Consider the following 23,433-nt stretch of genomic DNA (forward strand, 5'->3'; position numbering starts at 1 on the left):
AATCTGACTGGCCAAATACCCTCTTCAACACCTGCCTCCAATATAGGAAATCTTTCCAAATCCTGTCTTTCTGAGTCCCAAGGACCCTCACACTCACTCACTTCTTTTTGCCTATAAGAAAATCATTTACAAATTATTTTTGAATGAATTAGAGATGGTAAAGTTTCCTTTCTTTTTTCTATCCTTATTCTATTTCTTATCAGAGTTCTGGTACTTTTTGGTTTCTGAGTACAGGGCAAAGAGGGAAACACCCTTTTATTAAACTCAGGAACTATTTCTTCTTGGATATTCTCAGATAGGAAAAGCAGAAGGCATTTGACATGCATTATTCCCTTAAGGATTAAGACAAGAATTGGGTCAGTTATGTATTTGTCTACCATTTAGCACAATGCCTGGTTCATAGTGGATACTTAATAATAAAAGCGTATTGGTTGCCTGCAGCATTGCTGGTGCTGAGGTAGACTCAGTAGTTTTAAGGACCTGACTCCTCTCTATCTACAGGTCCAGATCCACAATGCTAAGGCCTCCTTACCAATCGGCTCTTTTTGTCTTCAAACAGGCATTTCATGGCAGTCCGGAATTGCTGGTCATCCGTGTGTCGGAAATCTGCCAGCAGCTTCTGGGGCTGATACAGAAGATTCTCTAGGTAATTTTCCATGGTAGCCTGAGAATAAAGGGTAAAAGCAAATTGACGCAGGGCGGATGCAAGGATGCCTTTTAGATTGTTTGGTGAGTGGCCCTGCTTTTCAGTTTCCCCAGAGGCTTCCATTTAAAGAAAGCACAAAGCCATTGAGGGCTGCCAAACATTTCAGGGGCTACCTTAGAGTCTCTGTCACATGATGCCAACAAGAGATACAGGGAATTAGAGAAAGCAAACATGAATCCCTTTTCCTTGGGACCAGGAAGCAGGATACTGTGGTCTTTCTAGGTGACATGGTCACTCCTTGGGAGACTATTTTGAATCTGAATTTAAACAGGCCACCTCATTCTTCCTGGGTTTTCTGGGGAGGGACTCTCATATCGCAGAGGTTTCTGTTTTGGATTCCTTGGCAATAGCCAAGAAAGCTAGCTGTGCTATTTACAAGTGTTAAAGTCAGAATACAAACACACAGAATATTGGCCTTTAAGTAATTTCTCTTTTAGGTCATTCTCCCATTTTTCCATCCCTCCCCTTCTTGTTCTCATAGGATGGCACAAAGAAAATAGTATGTGTCAGAGAGTTTACCATCTAAAATGATGGTATGTATGAAATGAATGTATGAAAATGTATGTATGAAAATGAAACTACCAAAAAAGACCAAAACTTTTTTTTTATCTAATCAGAAAATACTACTCTCAAAGGGAGTGCCCAGAAAATCCTCCCCTAGCTATTTCCCCCTGTAGGAAAAAGTCAGCAGAGAGAAGGAGATGCTCTGTGTTACATTCCCCAGTTAGAATGTAAGCTCCTTGAGAAAAAAGATTGTCTCACTTCTGCATTTGTATCCCTATAGGTTGGCACAATGTCTAGAACATAATAGGTGCTAAATCAATGCCTGTTGATTGACTGATTTCAGTCATCATGGATCATCATGAAAAGTTCTATAAGAGTTTTTCTGAGGCTGTGGGAAGCCAGATTGAGAGCTCAGGAAATAATTCTAATGACAGCAGCAGTCAAAAAAATTTCAAAAAGAAATAGGTCCAGTGATGTGACTATGTCTTGAAAGTAAGATTGCACAAACCTGAAGACTGCTTACAGTAAAAGCAACGTTTCGTGAATGAAAATAGGCCATGAGTCTTTGGGATAAGTCCGATGTCCACACATTAGAACTTTAATTGGAAACAGAAAGGAGATACAGGTTAAGGATTTGCTGTGGTCAGTTACTGACTGTCAGAGTTAATGGGAAACAGGAATGTGGACAATATGGGCAATGAAAATAAGTAAGTTGGTAGTAGAATACCATAAGAGGTGAAAATAATGATGATAATTTTAATTATAATAATTTCCAAATATTCAATAATATAATCATAATCCACCAAATTTAATATGAAAGCCTTTTAATTTAAGGAAAATCTTGTTTGGGGGGTTCATTACAATCCCAAATCTATGATTTTATTTTGTGACTATTATTAAAAATATATAAGTTCCCATAATATTCCACATTCTGTGAAAGGCATTAACCCATACCAACCTCACCCTTCTCTCCCAAACCTACGGTTCTTAAAAGAATGCTCTGGAATATGTAGAACCTTGTATTCTTTGTATTACCTCTGAAACTGGATCAAATCCAGAAGAGCTATATGGGGAAATAAAATAGAAAGACAGCTTAAAACTGAATCACCACAGAGAGATCAATGTTGCAATTATATTTGAAACCATAATGAGAAGCAAGCAAGATCCTATGGAACATATTACCATTCAGATATCTTCCCTCTATTATTTCTTCCTAGAAGGCACAAGAGATAAAGTCAAATATTATCCCCCAATGTTAGGGTGTTACGGTAGAAGGAATTTTGATTAAAAGAAGATTGAATACTCACTGCCATTTTCTGCAGTAATGGATGCAAATCTGTTTTTTTAAAAAAAAAAATCCAGTGAGCATGTAACTAAAGTTAGATTATCCGACCTTCTAAAATACAAGAGTACCATAAATGAAGAGCAAGAAATGACATATATGGGTAATTCTTGATAAATTATCACCATGAATACCAACCTGTACATAGAATGAGACATTTAAAATAACTCTGAAAATTTGAATTATAACCTAGACATAAATATCTCTCCCATCTTAGAATATCATGTACCTAAATTGATCTAAACTTATTACAATATATTTCACAGAAGTTTTCCAATGCATGAAAAATCACTTTTCCTTCAGGACTTACCCTGCCTAGAATTTGGAGATCTCAAAGCTGCCACTGAATGGCCCATCAAGAAAAGAAGCAGGAAATAAATTCTGAGTTCGCTGAACATTATCCTGTAGTTGATTCAGTTAAAAGAGACATTTGGGTTTGCAAGAGGAAACAAAGAAAGAAAATTATGAAGGCAAATGAAAGAATTTCAAAAAAAAAAATCATGTGCCCTTTAAACTTTTATAACAATAGTGAGATTTTAAAATTTTAACATAGCTAGATTTAATCATAAGTACATTTATATGTTTATGCAAATATATAGCTATAGGGAAAAAAAAAAGTTGCTTTTGGAGGCAGCTTACCTAGGTTCAAACCCCAGCTTGGCTAGTTAGCTACTTTGTGACTTGGGCAGTCCTTTCTCAGCCTTTTTTCTTATTTATAAAATGAGAGACTAGAGGAACTCTAATGTCCCTCACATTAATTCCTATGATTTCTGATTTCCTATGTAAAATTTGTGAGTATTCAGCAACTTAGTTTTTTTTTTAATAATAGCTTTTTATTTTCAAAATATATGCAAAGATAGTTTTCATCATTAACCTTTGCAAAATGTTGGGTTCCAAATTTTTCTCCCTCCCTTTCCCCATTCCTTCCCCTAGACAGCAAGCAATCCAATATATGTTAAATATGCGATTCTATATATATTTCCACATTTATCATGGGGCACAAGAAAAATCAGTTCAAAAAGGAAAAAGAAATAAGAAAGAAAAAAAGCAAGCAAATAACAAAAAAAGATGAAAATACTATGTTGTGATTCATACTCAATCCCCATAGTCTTCTCTCTAGATGCTGATGGCTTTTTCCATCAGAAGTCCATTGAAATTGGCCTGAATCACCTCATTAGCAATTTAGTTTTTAATGGATAAATTAAATCGTGTGTTAGATAATTCCTGTCTTCCTTAGAGATCTTAAACATTTTGAAGGTAATATAGTTTTTTAAAAAACTATATAAAAATCAGGGTGGAATGTAAACTGTTTGCATTTTTGTTTTTCTTCCCAGGTTATTTTTACCTTCTGAATCCAATTCTTCCTGTGCAACAAGAGAACTGTTTGGTTCTGCACACAAATATTGTATCTGCACACATATATAGAATATACTGTGACATATTTAACATGTATAGGACTGCTTGCCGTCTGGAGGAGGGGGTGGAGGGAGAGAGGGGAAAAATCGGAACAGAAGTGAGTGCAAGGGATAATGTTGTAAAAAATTACCCTGGCATGAGTTCTGTCAATAAAAAGTTATAATTATGAAAAAATTAAAATAAAATTAAAATAAAAAAATAAAAATTGGGGCGGCTAGATAGTGCAATGGATAGAGCACCAGCCCTGAAGTCAGGAGGACCTGAGTTCAAATCTGATCTCAGACACTTAACACTTCCTGGCTGTGTGATCCTGGGCAAGTCACTTAACCCCAATTGCTTTAGCAAACAAAAATAAACTACATAAAAATCACCATGGAACTAAATGTGGCTCACACAGCTCAATAAATGTAATCTTAAGTGACCACTACAATTATGCTCTCTAATTCATGGTAGTCATTATCTCAGTTTACTTTGAGGCTTACCTGCTCTCAAAGAATGATCACCCATAAGGGCTAAGAGTGTGCTATCTTTTTATTTTTATCACACCTAATCTTGAATTTTCATGGGTTCACAGGATTGAAAGCTGGGAGAGACCTTAGAGATAATCTAGTCTAGTTTCCTCATTTAATACACAAAGTCTACAGAGGGTACCAACCTATTAAGTAAATCAAGCCAATAGAATTTGCTGCTAGCAGTGGATAAGTCCTCATCCATCAATGTGGCTCTCCGAAGTTGCCTTTTATTTGAGTGAGGACACGCTGAACCAGCCTAGAGACGTCTCTTCTATGCCTTAGGCTGCACCCTCGCCCGTGGAATAGAACGCTGACAGACCTGAGAATTACAGAGAAGAGCAAATTAAACTATGTGAATGATCTGAACACTGTCACCACATTAATCTTCCTGAAAGGTATTATGTCAATTCCCTGCTCAAAATCTTTCAGTGTCATCTGTCACCTTCAGAATGAAATGCAAATCAATCAATCAATCGTCAGCTTGACAATTAAAACCCTTTATAATTAGGTTCTACTTTATCTGTCCAACCTTATTTCACACTATTCCCCTGCAGGAACTCTTTGCTCCAATATTGTAAGAGTACATTGACAAATCTTAAAAGTGCTACATAGATTTACGGTTTTTTAATTCACTTGTTTCAGTTGTGACTGACTCTCTGTGACCGCATTAAGGGTTTTATGTTCAAAGATACTGGAGTGATTTGCCATTTCTTTCTCCAGCTCACTTTCCACATGAAGAAACTGAAGCAAATAGGGTTAAGTGACTTGTCCTGGATCACACAGATAAGTATCTAAAATTGTATTTGAACTCAGATCTTTCAGATTCCAGGTCTGGCACTCTATCCAATGGGTCACTCAGCAGCCCTAGATTGGTGTTCATTGTATTATTATTATTTTGTTATCTGATTCTTAAGTTTTATATTGTTATCTTTCACAAGTGGAAGTTAGATAGAAATGTTATATAGAAAATCAGAAATCATCAGAATTAGAGTTTGGAACACTAGAAATTCTCTGATTCTCTCATTTTACAGATAAGAAAAAGTAGCCTAGAAAAGTCACACAGCAGGTAGAAATTATCAAGAAGATTTGAATTTGAATCTTGCCTTAGATATTTTTAGCCATATTACTCTGATCAACTCACTTAAACTCAGTCTCATTTCCCTGTTTGTAAAATAGAGATAATGATAGCATTTACTTCACAGGATTATTGTTTGAATCAAATGGGTAAAAAAGGCATTTTATGAATTACCAAAAAAATTACATAAATGCTGGATATTATATTAATTTTGTCAATAATTTTTTAAAATTAAATAAAAATATCTCAATTAGATTATAAGTTCTCTTTAAGAAAAGATTATATATTATATTCCCTTCATTTCCCATACACTTCACCATGCTTACTGAATGAAGGGCAACTCCAGAAGCCCAGAATTTGAGTGGAAAGATCAAAGATCATACTCCCTAAAAGATTGCTAGCTATGATCCATCAGATAAATCCAGCTTTTACTGGAAGGCTTCCAATAAGGGAGTAGCTACTACTATCACTTAAGTAGTTTATTTTACCTTTTATCCTCTGAAAACAAAGGACAAACAACAAAAACAAGTAGGAGATTTTTTTTTGGGGGGGGGACATATCAAGTCTAAATTTTCCTCTTACAATTACTTCCTATTACTTTTAGTTCTTTTTGTGGCTAAAATGAATAAATATGATTTTTTTTTCTCTATCACATACAGAATTTTGTAGCAAAAGCCCTCCCCTGCAATAAGTGTGGACTTAGCTCCTCAATCATACAAGCGTGGCCCACAAAGCAGACTTTAATAGATGTGACTGCTCCTCTGATTCTCTCTCTGCTCCCATCAGTGGAAACTCTCAGGGACATTCCGTGGTATATCTGTCACAATTGTGGAAGCTGTTCACACATTGCAGCAGACATATGTTTGGCTTATGTCAGCCTGAGCCTGAACTTCAGGTTCAGGCTGCTGCTTCTGTTTGTTTGTTTGTTTGTTTTTCTGGAACATAGGTGACTAAACAGCAATCTGGAGATGAGGTCCCAAAGTCCTTTGGAGTTATTGTTTGGCTCATCCTTCTGTCACTGCTCATGTCTGAAAAGGCAGAAAGCACCACTTGAAGCCTGTCAGCTCTGATTGAGGGAGTCAAGGGCTCTGTTCCTCTTAAATTAATGAGATGTCTCAAATGCTGAAAATATGCATGACAGGATTGCTGTTCCATCCCATCCTCCAAGAGGAAGCCTGCTGATAGGACCAAAAATTGCTTGTATCGTTCCAAAGTCCTTCTACTCTGAGCTCGTGTCCCTGAAATGGCTAGAGGAATTCAGTTCAAATCCGAGCATGTTTCCTGGGTTGAGCCCCCCACTACACTTTTAAGTATTTGAAGAAAGCTGAATGTAATGCCAGAGAAACTGAGTCAAGATAGAGATTAGAGAGGGTTTTAATATTTTATTAGAGGGAGAGTTTAGACTGGGAGCAAAACAGGATCCATCTTGACCCCAGCTGCCTGAATCAGATTCTTGTCTCCAAGTATCCAGCAAGGAATGAAGGATTCGAGAGACTCTTATAGGGTTCCAGCAATCAGGGAAACAAAGACAGGGAGGAATAGAGCACTGGTGAGTGGGAACTTCCAGGAAAGGACCATAAATTCAGTTCTGACAGGTTGGGGGTAAGAAGGATCACAAATTCTAGGAGCCAGGATGTCTGAGATAGGAGATATGCCCACCTATCTTGAGACAAGCCATCTGGAGGTTTAGGACTCTTTGGAATGCTAGTGGTCAGGGCTCCCAGCTCTAATTATCTCAGTCCTAATGGCCAGGAAGGGGGGATTGCTACCAGGGAAAGTAAGGCAGGGAAACTGAGGCATAACATGTCATATCCCTTCTCTCTTTTTTTTCTTTCTTTTTTTTTATTTATTTAATAGCCTTTTATTTACAGATTATATGCATGGGTAATTTTACAGCATTAACAATTACCAAATCTCTTGTTCCAGTTTTTCCCCTCTTTCCCCTACCCCCTCCCCCAGATGGCAAGATGTTAAATATATTAAATTAATTAATTTTATTATTAAATTTATTTATTAATTATTTATTATTTATTAAATTAATTATATATTAAAATTAAGTAGATGTTAAATATATTAAAATATAAATTAGATACACAATAAGTATACATGACCAAAACGTTATTTTGCTGTACAAAAAGAATCAGACTCTGAAATATTGTACAATTAGCTTGTGAAGGAAATCCAAAATGCAGGTGGGCATAAATATAAGGATTGGGAATTCAATGTAATACTTTTTAGTCATCACCCAGAGTTCTTTCTCTGGGCGTAGCTGGTTCAGTTCATTACTGCTCCATTGGAAATGCATATCTCTTCTCTCAATTAGAAATCTCAGTACTGATCAACTATGAGGGCAAATTTGAAGTACAATTTTTTCACTTTGTTTTTCTGGCATTTTTGTGACATAGCTAATATGGAAATGTTTTGAATGGTTTCACATGTATAAGTGATATCATATTGTTTGCCTTCTCAATTTTAAAAAGAACTCTCCTCCTTTTCTCCTTCTGTCTCTATCTTTCTGTGTCTGTCTTCTTATAGAACACGTAACTTCACTAATGTATATTCCTGGAAAGGAAAATTCCTTCACAAATGCATATGGCAGCTGCTCTGTAACTAAAAGTGTTAGTATGTTTGCTCTTTCTGAAGAAACAGAGCTAGGTGTATATATGTATGTATGTATGTTATAGATATATGTATGTATGTATGTGGGTGTGTGTATGAATGTGTGTGTGTGTATCCATGTTTGACAGTAACTTGTTTGGGGAAGATAAGGAGGATGAAAGGGGAAAAAAGAGAATAAAGTAAAAAGTGCACAGCAGAAAACAAAAGTTTAACTTAAAAGAAATCAAAGAAATGACGGACAGTCATGAATATATAATCTCTTTTATTATTGTATATACTTTCTTGAAATGAAAATTTATTGTTAAATATTCTGAATCCTCTCTGATGTTCTGCTGGGCACAGGACAATGTTTTGTCTTTTTCTGTTTTGTTTTTTATTTTCCTTTTCTATCTTTCCTTTTTCCATTTTGTTTTTTCTTCGTATTTCATTTTAAATAAAAAAGAACTATTTTTTAAAAAAAGAAAAAAGGATCAAAGCTAGAACAAAACACTACTGAGAAGATATCAGAATGTTTCTTTTTACACAAATAATTTTTTCTTTTTAACGACCTTCAGGGGAACACCAATTCCTTTCTCTTACCACTGTAGGGTCTAACAATCTTCCTTAAAGCTGACCTAATTCCTCCATACTGCAATTTAAGCTTATCTTCTTTGATTTCACCAAGTAGAAAATAGTTGGCCACCAGCCTTCTGTGTGATAACCCTCCATGGCCTTGAAGCCTGATACATAATGTCCGCATGTATTTTAAGTATTTTAAATGGTTTTTACAGAGGATGAAAGTGTTAGAACAGAATTTGACCACAAAGCTTTATTTGCTCTGCTCTACCTACTATCTATGCAAGCAGAGTTTCCAGAAGTTGGTTTGAAAACAATTATTTTAATTTGATTGCACTCCTAAAACTAGAAGTGTTGAATGATAAAATGGATGGAAAACTTCTTTTAAGCCTGAAGCATATCCTCTAGATCTGAATTATAAAATGACGGGGAAGGTCTTATTCATGAATTCATTCAACAAGTAATTTATGAGTCCAAAAGATCCCAAAGCACGTGCTTTCTAGAAACTTTTTGTTTATGGTGGTCCTATTTGTTTATGGTGGTGTAATTCCTTCTCCTTGGGAAGGAGTCAGGTGAGGATTGAGGCTGCCAGATCACTAGAGTTTGAAATTTCTAAGCTGTAATTGTTCTGAACTGGATCAGGTGTCCACCCTAAGTTCAGGATCAATATAATGAATCCTCAATAACAGGCAATCATCAGGACTTTAAAGAGGGGTGAACCAGCCCAAATTAGAAATTGAAAAGTTCAAAGGTTCTTTGTCAATCAGTGGTGGGATTGGGCCCCTGCAGAGTAGCTGTAATTCCCAAATTAGATGAGATGGAGAGACTCACTCTCAAGAAAAGGAAGGGGACAAAAAGAATGCAACTTTTGCTTTTGACCTTCTATTTCACTTAATCTCCTGGGCAGCTGTTCCACTGGGTGCTCAACAGGGCACTGGCCTCATTCAGAAAGATTTAGTTTCCCAGACAATGAGGTTTCTTGTGTTTGTTGCTGCTTTCTCCCTATTAACTTTACTGGGAGAGTTTAAAATTACACTAACAAGTGCTTTTATTGCTTTCTACCAGGCATAATTTATTCATTCAAACTAAACTCCAGCAGATTACCAGTGAAGAATTTGGTTTTAATTCAAAGCATTTCAGGTCACTCTATTTTTAGGAAATTCACAAACAGACCAAAAAAATCTGAGAAAAATGATTGTGTGGAAGATGATAGTTTTTCTTATCAGTCCTACCTCCCCATTCCTTCTCTACCAAAAACTAAACTAAAAAAGTCATTCTGTGGCTACATGAGAAAATGTGTACATTTCAATGAAACAAGGAAAATGAATATATATGGCTATACTCAAAAATACCTATTTCTTTCTCTATATACATGTATCTATAATATCTTGTACAATGACTCTATAAAGTCCCATGAAGGTCCATTAGAAAAAATAACCAGTCTTCTGCTCAATTAGCATATTGCCAAATCTGAGCCTTAAAAAAGGCTACTATCTTGTTATTCCTTGCACAAATTGTAGGTGACTCATTAAGGGATTTTCCCATGCAAGGAATGAAAATCCAATACAGTAAATGTCAAAGCAGGTGCAGGATAATGTTCCTTATTCGTATTATTTTCCTGCAAAGATGTGTTTTAAATCAACCACCAATGGACTCTTCCACATGTCAGCTGAGGTTTAATGTCATGAAAGAAGAGGCTGTTGTAAACATCAGTAAAGAACATTACCCTTTCAGAATAAGGACCTTGGGAAATCCCAGTAATCTCAGATAGATATTAACCATCTGTGAAATACTATTCTGTTTACTATTACAAATAGCAATGTTTATGGCATTAAACCAATATTAGTTTGAACTGGGAAAAAATATCAAATTATATTTTATTTTAAAATAAAATTTAAATCAATGAAGCACCTGTCTACCTATAAATCCTTTACATATGAAACTTGCATTAATGTGGGATTAGGGAATTAGCTGGAAAAAGGATTAAGTATTTTATGATAAATAATCATAAAAATTTGACAAATAAAACAGAACATGGACTTCAAATGTATGTCTTTATATGATCTTAGATGTATGTCTTTATGTGATCCTCATAATTACAACCTATTTCCTTACTATACTGAAATAAAATACTGAAAAAATACATTCAGGCATAAATAACTTTTTTTTCAAAATGAAACATATATCAATAAGTGTTACAGTATAAAGAATATTGGACATGGAGTCAGAAGACTAGTTTGAATTCTTCCTAATTCTCTGGCTGTCCTGTGAAACCACCAATATCTCAGCCTCCAAAAGCATAGCTTATTCATCTGTAAAATAGGAATAATTCTTGAATTATCTCATTAGGATGGTTGCAGAGAAAATACTTTACAAACTTTAAAATCCAATGAAAATGCAAATTGTTATATGCGCAACCGTTTAAAATTTAAGATCCTATGATCTTTGTACTTTCCCCTACTTTGTAGTAGAATTTTAAAAAAATATGCTTTTCAATAGAGAATTCAAAGTCAAAGAGGAATATGTGTGTATGTATGTGTGTGTGTGGGGGGGTGTTTCCTGTGAAGGTTTTTTCTACATTACATTCCTTATTATAGAATGTAGAGTTAAAGAGCAAACTTAATTTCTGTCATAATTGCAAATACACTGACGGGAGATTGCTGAGAGTTGGGAATACCCCACAGTATATGTATATATTTCTGCATATGTTTTAGAGATTTTTTTTCCTTAGGCTTTACTCTGGATCATGGGGCTTTAGAATACCATGAGAAATTTTAAAATGCCACAATACAGAACATCTGGTTAGGTTAGCAGGGTGTTAAGTAGATTTCATTTTTCTCTTACACATGTAATTAGATGCTTTTAAGGGGTCATAGAAACCAAGAAAATAAGCAGTTGCACCTAATAAAATTCAGGAAATATTTGCTTTTTTTTTTCATAAGATCATAGATTTAGGAGTTACTTTAGTCCAATCCACTCATTTCACATTGGAAGAAGAAAAATGAAATTCAGAGAAGTTGATTGTTACCATAGTTCAACCCAGGTTCAAAATCAGTCCGGTTTCCTGATGATCAGTGTTTTGATTCCAAGCTAACCTTGCTGTGATCCGGGCTCCCCGGTAAGTCTGAAGTAACCTCCCCACCAAACAGCAGCCCCATTAGTTCCCAGAATCACATCTCTTACCAAAGTGCCATTATAATTGACCAAGAGACAACCATAGTGGAGGAAATTCCACCCAGCTTTGGAGTCTAGAAGCCTGAGGTTCAAATGCTCCAAACTCACCTCTTCCTGGTTCTGTGGATTAAACAGGCCAGTCTCCCCTACACTTCTCACTCCTCCCTGCCGATCCTTAGGAGTCCAGGTGTGGAGAGAAGTGTTGGGATGCTGAATCCCTGAGCTCAGTGGGAGGGCTCATGTCCTTGACCCCCACGCCAAAAGCCTCCTCCCTCCCTCTCCCTCGGGACACTAGCCAGCGATTGAGTTCAAAACTTTCCTCTGGTGCCTTCTGGAGAAAGCCCCATCCCCGGCCGACCCCTGCATCTCACCTGCCCAATCCTCCCGGAGCAGTAGTACTGAGCCCGAATGCCTGGAGAGGGGACCTGGATGGGCAGCTACCTAATCAGCACCTGACACACCGAGCTCCCCCTCCCTGTCCCTCTCCCCGAGGTCCCCGCCCCGAAACATCTCCCCTGTCACTTTTTCCTATTGCAGAAAGACTCCCGGCCTGATAGAATCCCCCCCACTTATTCCCCATAGAGACTGAGGAGCTGGGGAGGATGGTCCAAGAAGTAACTTTTCCCCCTTAACCTTAAATACTCCATATGGGATTATAATCTGATCCATCACTGAACATCCCCAACCTTCATCAGTCCTTGCTTAAGTCACAGATTTGGAAACTGAGGTCCTGGAAACAAGGACTATGTGTTTGCCATGTCGGTTTAAGAATAAAGTTCACTTAAAGGGCTAAATTATATGTTTGCTAAGTAATGTAAAATATAAATAGGTAAAACATAAGGATAAAATATAAAAATTACAACCAATCATCATGTTTGAAGTGTCATTGATTTATACACAGCAAGATCAAAATGCTCAGTCCAAAACAGACATTCCCCTGCAATTGTTTCTATTTTGGCAAAGATAAGCAATCTGTTTTCAAAAGCTCTGGCTATGGTCATGCTTTTTACTCAAATCTAAGGAAATATTTGTAAGTTCCTTCTTCCAAGCCTCTAGTTCTCTATACATCTAATGACGATATGATGTGTGTGATGTGATGATACATTTTTTTCATGACAGTTTGTAGTTCTTTGTTTTTTAATAAAAGTTTCAAGAGGCCTGTGTAGAAAACATTGTTCTCAAAAATCTTCAGTTCTTTTCATCAATGGCATTTTCCTAAAGCATTGGGGTTTTGTGTTGTCTAATTTTTCTAGTTGTGCCCAACCTTTCTTGACTCTACTTGGAGTCCTGCCAAAGATGTAATTTGACTTTTTCTTCTCCAGCTTATTTTACAGATTGGAAAACTGGGACAAACAGATCCCAGCTAAGAAGTGTCTGAGGCTGGATTTGAACTCATGAAAATGAGTCTTTTTGACTCTATCCATTGCATCACTTAGCTGACTTGAGTTTAGAGTATGATACTAGACTTGGAGTCAGGAATACTTGCTTTCAAATCTTATCACAAATATTTAACTATCTCTGTGACTATTGAGAAATCACTCAATCTGTCTAATCTTCAATTTCCTCATCTGTAAAATGGAGTTATAATGTCTTTAGCACCTAGCTCCTGGGTTGCTTGTGTAGTTAGAATGAAATAATTCATGGAAAAGTTTGCAAACATTAAAGCCTATATATTTTGGTTTTGAAACTGAACATGTTAGGGCTTAAATAACTCAATCTCTAAAGTTTCTATGTTCTTTTTATTTGTTCATTTTATTCTAATGTAACAAACACTCAACTGAATGAACATTTTCTTAAAAATACAGAACAGAAAAGAATGATTGTGCATGAAACAATGAATATTATATAGGCCACTTGCCATTCTTTTAAAATATGTATCACATATATGTCTTACAATTGTTTTGTTGTCTTATTTCTTCTAGTAAAGCTATAGTGTCCATTGCCTTATAGTCTATCTTAATGAAAAGAAGGTGATAATTTCCCAATAGGATTAATGATCAAGAGTTTAAAAGGAGTCATTTAATCCAACTCCCTCATTTTACAGATGAGGACCATGAAACTAAGAAAGGTTAGTGACTTGACCAATGACACCAGGTCCTAAGTATCAGAGGCAGGAAATTTCTAGGACCTCTGACTTCAGAATTGAATGATCAAAGATAAGAACAGTTTTCAAAATTAGAATTGCAAACTAAAATTTTAGAGAAGATTTTTTTAATGGTCCAAATAACTAATAATATGTGGAGTAAAGGACAAAAAAATAAAAACAGCCAATGCAGGAGGGGCTGTGGAGCTGAATTGATTCAACTGTTAGGACAGTGGTTTTTTACCATTTTTTTAAAACCTTAATGTCACTGATCCATTTGGCAGTCTGGTGAAATCTATGGATTTTTTTCAGGATCTTTTTAAATGAATAAAATAAAATAAAAAGATTAAAAAATAAACCAATTATGTTGAAATATAGTCCTCAAAAAATTATTTATTTATTTATTTATTTTACAAATTTTCAGTTCTTCAGGTTAAAAACTCCTGCCTTAGGGAAATCGATTGGGAATTATGTGAGGAAAAAGTGACCAAAGTGTTCATATCTTTTGATTAAAATTATGCCACTATTGGGATTTCCCTAGGTAATACAGAATGAAAAAAGAAAGGTCTAATTTATATATACCAAAGTTTTCATAAAAGTCCTTTTTGTCCCCTATCCTTTGCCAGATTAAGTCACTATTAGATGTCTATTTTTATTTCTAGGGAAAATTCACTGAGATGAGAGAGATGCAGAAAGACTGATATAAAAACAAAGTTTCAATAAAACATTTTTTAAAAATAGAAATGAGGGATTTGTATCATTACTGCTTAGAATAGAGCTTGGCATATAGTTAAGTGCCTAATAAATGTTTACTGAATTGAATTGAACTGTGATAAAACAAAGTGGGCAATTGGGTGATCCAATGGATAAAGCACTGGGCTTGGAATGAGGAAGACTCATCTTCATGAGTTCAAATCCAGGCTAGCTTGGCAAGTCACTTTACCCTGTTTGTCTCAGTTCTGTATAATGAGCTGGAGAAAGAAATGACAAACCTTACCAAGAAAAGCCCCAAATGGGGTCACAAAGGGTTGGAAGCAACTGAACAACAAAAATGTTTAGATCAAAATGAATGATAAATCACCTGAGTTTATTGCATACATTGCACAATGCCTTGTTTAGTAAATATTTATTGAATAGTCAACCGCATATATTTAGGTGAATAAATCTACAGTTTGAAAAAGTTATTTCAAACAAGGAAAATGTTTAAATCAATATACAATGTTGACTTATGAAAAGGACACTTAAAAAACATCCTCAAAACATTACAATTTTGTAACTGGTGCCACTAACTGATCACCATAGGAATGAGGACCTCTAGTCTTGGGTATTTATTTTGAGACAGTGCCATTTTAAACCAAATGGGGTAACTGATAGAAAATTATTTTCCCCCTTAAGATTATGTGAATGAACACACTGCTTGGACATAGAGATTGGGCGAGTTACAATGGAGAGAACTTGGGCCTGGAATTTGGACCCTGGACATACCATTTACTTAATAGTGTGATATTTAATAAACATATTTCATTATATATGACCCTGATCTTCTTCAGGAGTAAAGCAAGCACTTACCTTCTATGTGAACCAGGACAAATCATTTCATGTCTCAAGACTTTGGTTTCTTCCTTTATAAAATGAGGAAACTGAACGAAAGAGAACCCTTCCATGACTAGACATCTTTTAAGTTCCTTTCCATTGTTAAAAGTAATTTTTAAAAGGGAATGAAAATTTAATTATTTAGAGAATAAGTTTAAAGTACCAAGTATTTTATTACCCAAATGAGAATAAGTTTCATAAATTTGTATGCTGATATATTGTATAGATGGACAGAAAATATCTTTTGCCTCTTTTTGTGTCTCAAGTTAGCACAGTGCCCAGCACATAATAGGTGCTTAATAAATGTTGGCTGACTCATATGATAATTTAGGATAACCCATAAATTATTGCAAATAAGGGAGAAAAGCAGACAAAAATCTAATTTCTTCACTTCCTTTTACACCGACTTTAGCATTTGTCATTTAACTCAGTTCATTCAACGCATTAGTACTCTTGAAATTATTCTTTTTTTTCTCTCTCTCTGGATGCAGATGACTCTTTCCAATAGACTTTTCCAATCTATCAGAAGTAACTTGAATCACCTCACTGTTGAAAAGAGCCAAGTCCATCACAGCTGATCATTACATAATCTTATTATGTACAATGTTCTTCTGGTTCTGCTCACTTCACTCAGCATTAATTTATGTAAGTCTTTTCAGGCTTTTTTGAAATCAGCCTGTTCATCACTTTACATAGAACACTGTTCCATTACATTCATATACCATAATTTATTCAGCTATTTCCCAACTAATAGTCATTTACTCATTTTCCAATTCTTTCCCACCACAAAAAGAGGTGCTACATTTTTGCCAATGTGGGATCTTTTCCCTCTTTTATGTCCTTTTTTTGGGATACAGAACCAGTAATGACCCTGCTGAATCCAAGGCTATGCAGTTTTATAGTCCTTTAGGAATAGTTCCAAATTGCTCTCAGAACGGTTGAATCAGCTTTGACATTATTCTTACAGAACTGCAATATTCATGTTTTGTATTCATTTTCAGTTATCTACCTTTGCTTCCACTTTTTAAAAGTGTCTTTTTAACTTTTTTAAAAATTAAATTCTAAATTTTAAAAATTTATTAAAATTTGAAAAATAAAAATTTCCCAGTTACATTTAAAGTTTTTAATTCATTTTTTAAAACTGCCAAATTTTCTTCTCTCCTTTCCCAGTCCTTGAAAAAGCAATGTATCATTTTATACATGTGAAGTCATACAAAATATATATTTCCATATTAGCCGTGATGTCAAAGAAAACACACAAAAAAGCAAGAAAAATAAAGTGAAAAAACGTATGTTTCAATCTGCAGCCAGAGTTTGCCAGTTCTCTTTTTGAAGGTGGATAGCAGTCTTCATCATGGGTCCCCCAACATCCTCTTGGATCATTGTCTTGATCAGAAGAGCCAAGTCTTTCACAGTTGATCATCACTGCAATATTATTTTTACTGTTTTTGTACGCGTCTTTAAAAATATCTAAGTTGGTTGATGAGATTTTCCTGCCGTCAGAAAATTTCCTCTAGAATTGCATTCATCAGGGCTTTCTGATCATACTCCCTCTAACATAGTAGGTGTTTAATAAATGCTTCTTGTTTAGTTACACTTTTTTCTAGATTTTAAAGAATTTTAGTTTATGGGACCCTATTTTTCATTCTCTAGGCCTTTCAGAATCAGTTTCCAAAAAAAAAAAAAATCTAGGGTGCCTGTCACGCTATGTCCGGCTTTCTTCTCCTCTGACACAAATTCTAAGAGAGTGGTCACCTCCCCCAATAGTTCCCATTATTTAATCAGTCAGTTCCTCTTTGTTGCTAAGAATCAAATACAGAACAGTGGTTTCCCTTGTTTCCTCTTCCACTTTTTGAAGGACAAAATTATCACTAGGCAAGCCAAGAAGTTATTAGCTATTCTTACTTGGGCAGGGAGAAACCTAGCAGATGTCTGGCTAACTGAAATTTCCCACTGATATCATCCCATCCCTCAGTGCCAGGGTTATGATCTTCTGTCTAGGTGGTCTATACATATACTGATGACATATTCTTTTTGATTGATCTTCACCTAAATGAGCTGCTCTCCATCATGCTTCCCACCTGGGGGTCCTGGATTTCCCCATTTTAATATTCAGTGGTGCTGTCCCAAGCCTCCCGAATCTCAATCTACGCCACCTCTTCTGAATAGGTGTATTTGTCTGGTCATAGGTTCCTTCCCTCCAAGTCTCAATGATAACAATGAAATAAATTTTGTTTCTAGAGGATCTTTAAGTCACTGTTTCTTATTCATACTTTATACATTCATAAAGACTTTAGAGGCTAACCAAGGATTGAATTCCTGGTTCATTTAAAAGTTGAGTCCTGTGAACTTCTGGTTCTGCTGCTATTCTTTCTAGATTTTCACTATTTGCTATGGTTATCCAGCTTGGGAGATGTATGGGCAGTTTTGTCTCCCTTCATTTCTCTTTTAAAACTCCTTTTATTAGATTTTATGTGATCCTAGACTCAAAACTGAAAGGGAGGTGGAAAGGTCTTCCAACTCAAGCCCCTCATTTTATAAAGGTCATTCAGAGCTCATTTAGGCAAGTCATTTAGACTTGTTTAAGGCAATATAGATAATAATGAGCAAAGGAGGGATTAGAGGTCAAGTTGTCTGATTCCAAAGCCAGCATTTTCTTCCATTTGTAAGACTACAGGAAAATAGCTTTTATCAATTCCTCCATAGCCAAAGGACCACTATTAGCCATATTTTAAGCTCTAGGGTCCTGAAATCCAGGACTTTCTCAGAGACTATCTTTTAATCTGTAGTTCCCTTTCCAAATCTTCCTCTGTTTGAAACCTTTACTTTTGATTTGTATTAGGGATGAAAATGACAACGTTGGCTCTTAAGGCCTTCTTGCTCAAGACTCCATAGCCTTAGCAAAATGTTTTCTTGACTGTTTTTGGAAATATTTTTAATCCCCATAAGTGGAGAATACTCACTAGGTGTTTAAGGGTCTCCCTTTTGTCCCTGGAAGGCTGGATAATCTTTTGTTAATTAAAAACAACAACAACAACCACCCAGCAGCCTTAGTTTCCCTAAATGGAGAGTCACTCATTACTACCACTATAAAAAGAGCAAGCATCCATAGTTGCTTTAATATTTGGAAAACAGTTTACAATCTCATTTGATCTTCACAACTGTGAGAAATAGCTACTATTATACCCATTTTACAGATGAGAAAACAGAGGCATAAACTAGCCTGGAGTGACACAGCTAATGGGTCTGAGGCAAGATTTAAACTAAGATCTTCTTGGTTTCAAGTTTAGCACTCTGTCCACTATAACTACCATTAGTCTTTTCTTCTTCTAATTCTTGTTGGATAACTGCTCCCCCTACCCCCATCTTACTATACCTTGATGAATCCAAATCACCAGTGGAGCATTTCCAAAGCCCAATTATTCTCTTCTAGAACAGGAAGCAACCTACACATACAGCATAATTTAGTCACTTGCTTGTGGAAAAATTAACCCTACATATTTTATGCAGGCTATTGAGAAATTCATCATGTTCTTCTCTTGATGTATGGTAGGGCAAAATCTTCAGTCATCTGTTATTCTTGTAGTTTCTTCCTGACTCTCAGAGAGTCTAATAAACCAAGAGGAACACAGGCATACACAATATACTATTAAATAAGTATATCTATTTACTATTTATGAAGCCAGTACTTATCAATACTTTCATAGTCTAAGTTTCAGTTAGATAGTTCCTTCTGTCTAGAATAGATTCAATTTTTTAACAATTGCATGCATATAGCATCCACTTTGTGCTAGGTATTGTGCTAAACATTTTATAAATATTATCTCATTTGATCCTTACACAACAATCCTAGGAATTAGGTGCTATTATTTATTTCCACTTTACAAATGAGAGAACTGAAGCAACAGATTAAAATGATTTGCCTCTTCCACCAACCTTGACTAGAATCTGCTAAACAATTCTAATTCTTTTTCTTTAAGACTCATCTCTGGTAATACCACATTTATGAAAATCTTTCCTAATTTCCCCAGATGAAAGTGGCCTTTCCTTTACATGTCTCATCTTCAACCGTGTAAAAAATTATTTTATTTCTCCTCCTTATTGGATGTAAGTTTCCAGAGAGCAGAATTTATTTCATCTTTGTGCCTGTTAAACGTAAAGGAATTAATGTATCTTTATTCAATTACTGAAGACTATATATCCTCACAACATTTCTTTTATTTTGCCTAATAAATGAAGCTCTCTCTTTGGCTGAATATAAAGGATTTACATCAAGAAATCACTTCAACAAGTATTTATTAAGTATCTACTCTTTGCAGGGCATTATGGTAGGCACTGGGGAATGGTGTTAGTGATGGTATGACCAAAAGTTGAAGAGCTTCAATGAACCATAGCTTAACTATGATGCCATCTAGTGGAAGGATGCTTCTCCCAACCAGTAAGAAATTTTTATAGAATGATTTGTACAATTTAGTATTTAATGTTCATTATAAATCCTCTTAAAAAAAAAAAGTCTTCATAAGGGCTCGATATTTCCTTTACTGAAAGTTGATTTATGTTTTAAATGCTGAATATAAATTTGAGTTAATTTTATGTTTTATCTTTAAGAATTGTGAGATTAAAAAAATTTAAATCTTAAATTCATCCTTGATTTGGAAGGCACCAGACCTCATTGGGATAAATACAAATACTTATACTTTGAGTCTTTGAGTCTTCAACTTAACTCACGTTCAGTGACAGAGCAGCAATACTGAAGAAAGGGCTTCATAAAGAAAACAGACAGTTTTTATGCCATTGAAATTTAAATTTGCTCTTCTCTAAAGTTTTTATTTTTATAATGCAGGGTAAAATGTATGCATTTCATTTATTTGAATACCCAAAAAATGAAACATAAAACACGAGTATGCACCAATAACAATTTTGCATAACAGTCACATAACCCAACTCTGGTTATGATCCCATAATAGAGGAGCATATTGGAGAAGAGAGAATGTAGTCCTTAATGCATAATAAAGGTTTTTTCATGATTTTATTCTCCTTTTTATCTAGGTGTTAATGTAAAGTGTTTTAATTAGAAGGCATCTATGAACATATACAGAAAAAAAAATCCCACAATGGAACACCTGGATAAAAAAATAAAGTTGTGAAAAAAATAACTTCATAATGTTAATATACATATTCTCAACTTCATAATGTTAATATACATATTCTCAAATAGGTATTTCCATTATTTCAGAGCTATAATGGGATTTGAGTTAAGGGGTTGTGCCTTTTCGAGCTAGCCACAAGGGTTACTGATTTCTTTCTCTCTCTTATGATCTTCCTGCCTCAATAACATTTTGAGGTATATAATTAGAGATGCTTACATTTTGGAGAATGTAGAAGAGACACAAAATATGTTTACAAAAATACCCAACCAACCCTTATCTTTGTCGATAATAATTAAGTGTTGTAGAAAGGATAAGTGGCCAGACAGAAATAAGTACGATAGAAAAAAAAAAAATTAAATGACAACATTCAGAAATTGTGGCAGACAACTACCAATTTGCATCTTAAATAATGACACCAAAAATAAGTGTGAGTCTATCACACCCAGGATGGAAGTGCAGGAGGTTATTCACAGGCTTTCTTTAGGCAACTTTATTCTCAATTCCACCACCATCCCACTTTCTAATATATCTCCTCTCAGTGACTCATCATATTGGTGCTTGACTTAGTGCAAACACACTATAGTTTAGCCTAGTGCAGTTCAGAATTCCTGAGCCCCAGAGATTCACCAGCCTCAGTTTCCCTGGGAGCTGGGGTTATACAAATAAGCCACCAAAACCTAGCTACAAATTTGCATCTAAGCAGAAGACATTGTTTAAGAAATAAAGAAGTTAATGTCTAAATTTTCACATGCCAGAAATTAAGAAACCTGGTATTGGTTTTTCAACAATGATCCTTCCCATCAGAAAAGCTGCCTGGCGGGTTTCAGGTTAGTTAGTGTTAACTTGGTCTTCTCATTCTTTGTCAGAATGCTGAGTTTGATGCAGAGCTCAAGGATAGAGGAATGCTTTTTTTTTTTTTTTTTTTAAGTCTTCTTTAAGAGTCCACAGGAGTGGAGTATTTAAATTTTCTTTATCTTTTTTAAAATAGTTACACTACATCAACATTTCAGTCTGATCCCATCCTTCAAAAAGCTCAAGAGCCAAAGAGAATAAGCTGTTATGGGAGAGTGTAAGTATTGATTAATTCTCTCCTCCCTAAAGGAATACATGAAGGGTTTCTCCAAAGGCATGATGAATCTGACCTAAGACTGACTCAAAGGCCAATCTAGCATTGAAGATACATGACTGTCTTTCATGCAACACATCCATTCAACTTAACCTGGAGCCAAAGCAAATGAAAATGTCATTAACAAATTTCCTAAATTCTGACTAAACTTCAAATAAACTCAAACATGACACCAAGGAATCATTTAAAAAAAAAAAAAAGATTTATTAGCATGATTAAAAACATTTTTTGAAGAATGATAGTCAGAGAGAAAGTAACTTCTTAACATGGAAGAATATCAGTTGCAACACTATAAACAATGTTTGGAACTGAATGGACAGCTTTATTGCCAGTCTTCACTTGATTGAGAACAATCCATACACTGATTGTATGAAATTGTTACTATTGCTTTGTCTGGATATGAGTCCCATGGCAGTTAAGTATAAAAAATATCTATCATCATGGTTGGATTGTGGACTACACTGTTGGAATTAAGAACTGGTAAAAATTATTCTCAAATAAAAAGTATTTTTAAAAAAAATGACTGTCCTTTTAAACATACTACAAAGAAATGCATTAGTATTTTGGCCTTAAAATTCTTACATGATATTTAGAATGGCAATCCCCAAACTCCCTCCCTTTATATCATCATCAAATCAAACATCTCTTCCAGAGGCTGCTTCTTGGGTTTGACTCTGGAGACTTTTTTACTTCATGTTTATACTGGCTTGAGAACAAAGACAGCATCATCTAATACATAGTAGTCATTATACATGTCACCTTCACATAAGTATGGCAGCCTGGTGAAAGCTTCAATAACAAATCCAGCTTTTCTGAAAACTTCAGGCAGACTGTTCACTTGTTCTTCCCAGTTCTGTCCTTTGATTTCCAAAATTTCAGAAGGCTTCTCCCATTTGCCTCCTACTGAAACAGAACAAAAATAAAAAGTTAAATTCTTGACTAGTTCTCATTTCTTTAATTGTGGCATTTCGTTCAGATCCTGGGATCGTAGGATCTTAGCACTGGAACTTGAAAGCCCAAATCCTTATTTTATGAACATGCACACAAAGGGTGAAGAAACTTGCCTAAAGCCTACCCCAGCAGTACAGAACAAGGCCAAGATTTAAAACATATCTACCTCTTTTCTCTTTTCCACTTAGTAGATTATTATGCTGTTCCACCAGCTATTATTGCATATATCCTTCCAAAATCTGTTTCTGAACCTCTCTCTTTCTTATTTTCTTACTCTGCCCTTTCAGATTTGTGTCATACGATATATGATAGTAAATAACAACATAAATTTGGTCACCAAATCTGCAAATATCAGGCAAATTATGAAATGTAAAAGTTAGTTTAACACAAATAAAAAGTGTTACTTTCCCACTATCTATAATAAACTTGTAGAAATAACTTTCACTGGGATTTATCAAAATGAAAATAGAAATGTAGTTGGAAAGGGTTTAAAAATCTTTGAATTAATTATTATTTAAGGAAAACTAAGGTACATTTCTAATCTTTGAGAATAGTATCCTGAAAAACAACATCCTATCATTATCTTACCAGTATCCTAGAAGAAAATCCAATCATTATCAAAACATC

At 35.1% G+C, this 23,433-nt stretch overlaps 2 protein-coding genes across 7 annotated transcripts in view; both read right to left on the reverse strand.

Annotated features, from left to right (window-relative positions):
- The window catches only part of OTOA (otoancorin), a 90,673-nt gene extending 78,397 nt beyond the window's left edge, over positions 1 to 12,276 (reverse strand). For both annotated transcript variants that reach the window (XM_031941922.1, XM_031941919.1), the window contains exons 1-8: positions 12,012 to 12,276; positions 4,624 to 4,799; positions 2,863 to 2,954; positions 2,518 to 2,546; positions 2,393 to 2,423; positions 2,246 to 2,273; positions 1,719 to 1,806; positions 533 to 664 (exon numbers count right to left, since the gene is read on the reverse strand). In XM_031941922.1, coding sequence (XP_031797782.1) covers positions 533 to 664; positions 1,719 to 1,806; positions 2,246 to 2,273; positions 2,393 to 2,423; positions 2,518 to 2,546; positions 2,863 to 2,954; positions 4,624 to 4,682 — 459 coding nt within the window. In that variant the 5' untranslated portion in view covers positions 4,683 to 4,799; positions 12,012 to 12,276. The remainder of the gene's footprint in view (positions 1 to 532; positions 665 to 1,718; positions 1,807 to 2,245; positions 2,274 to 2,392; positions 2,424 to 2,517; positions 2,547 to 2,862; positions 2,955 to 4,623; positions 4,800 to 12,011) is intronic.
- A 9,761-nt stretch (positions 12,277 to 22,037) lies between these two features.
- METTL9 (methyltransferase like 9) overlaps positions 22,038 to 23,433 on the reverse strand; it is a 74,184-nt gene continuing 72,788 nt past the window's right edge. For 3 of the 5 annotated variants that reach the window (XM_012542774.2, XM_031941931.1, XM_031941940.1), the window contains one exon: positions 22,038 to 22,758. In XM_012542774.2, coding sequence (XP_012398228.1) covers positions 22,553 to 22,758 — 206 coding nt within the window. In that variant the 3' untranslated portion in view covers positions 22,038 to 22,552. The remainder of the gene's footprint in view (positions 22,759 to 23,433) is intronic. The other 2 variants (XM_031941936.1, XM_031941946.1) reach the window with 1 other exon arrangement.

This window comes from Sarcophilus harrisii, chromosome 1, assembly GCF_902635505.1.
Source record: "Sarcophilus harrisii chromosome 1, mSarHar1.11, whole genome shotgun sequence".
Classification (NCBI taxonomy): Eukaryota; Metazoa; Chordata; class Mammalia; order Dasyuromorphia; family Dasyuridae; genus Sarcophilus; species Sarcophilus harrisii.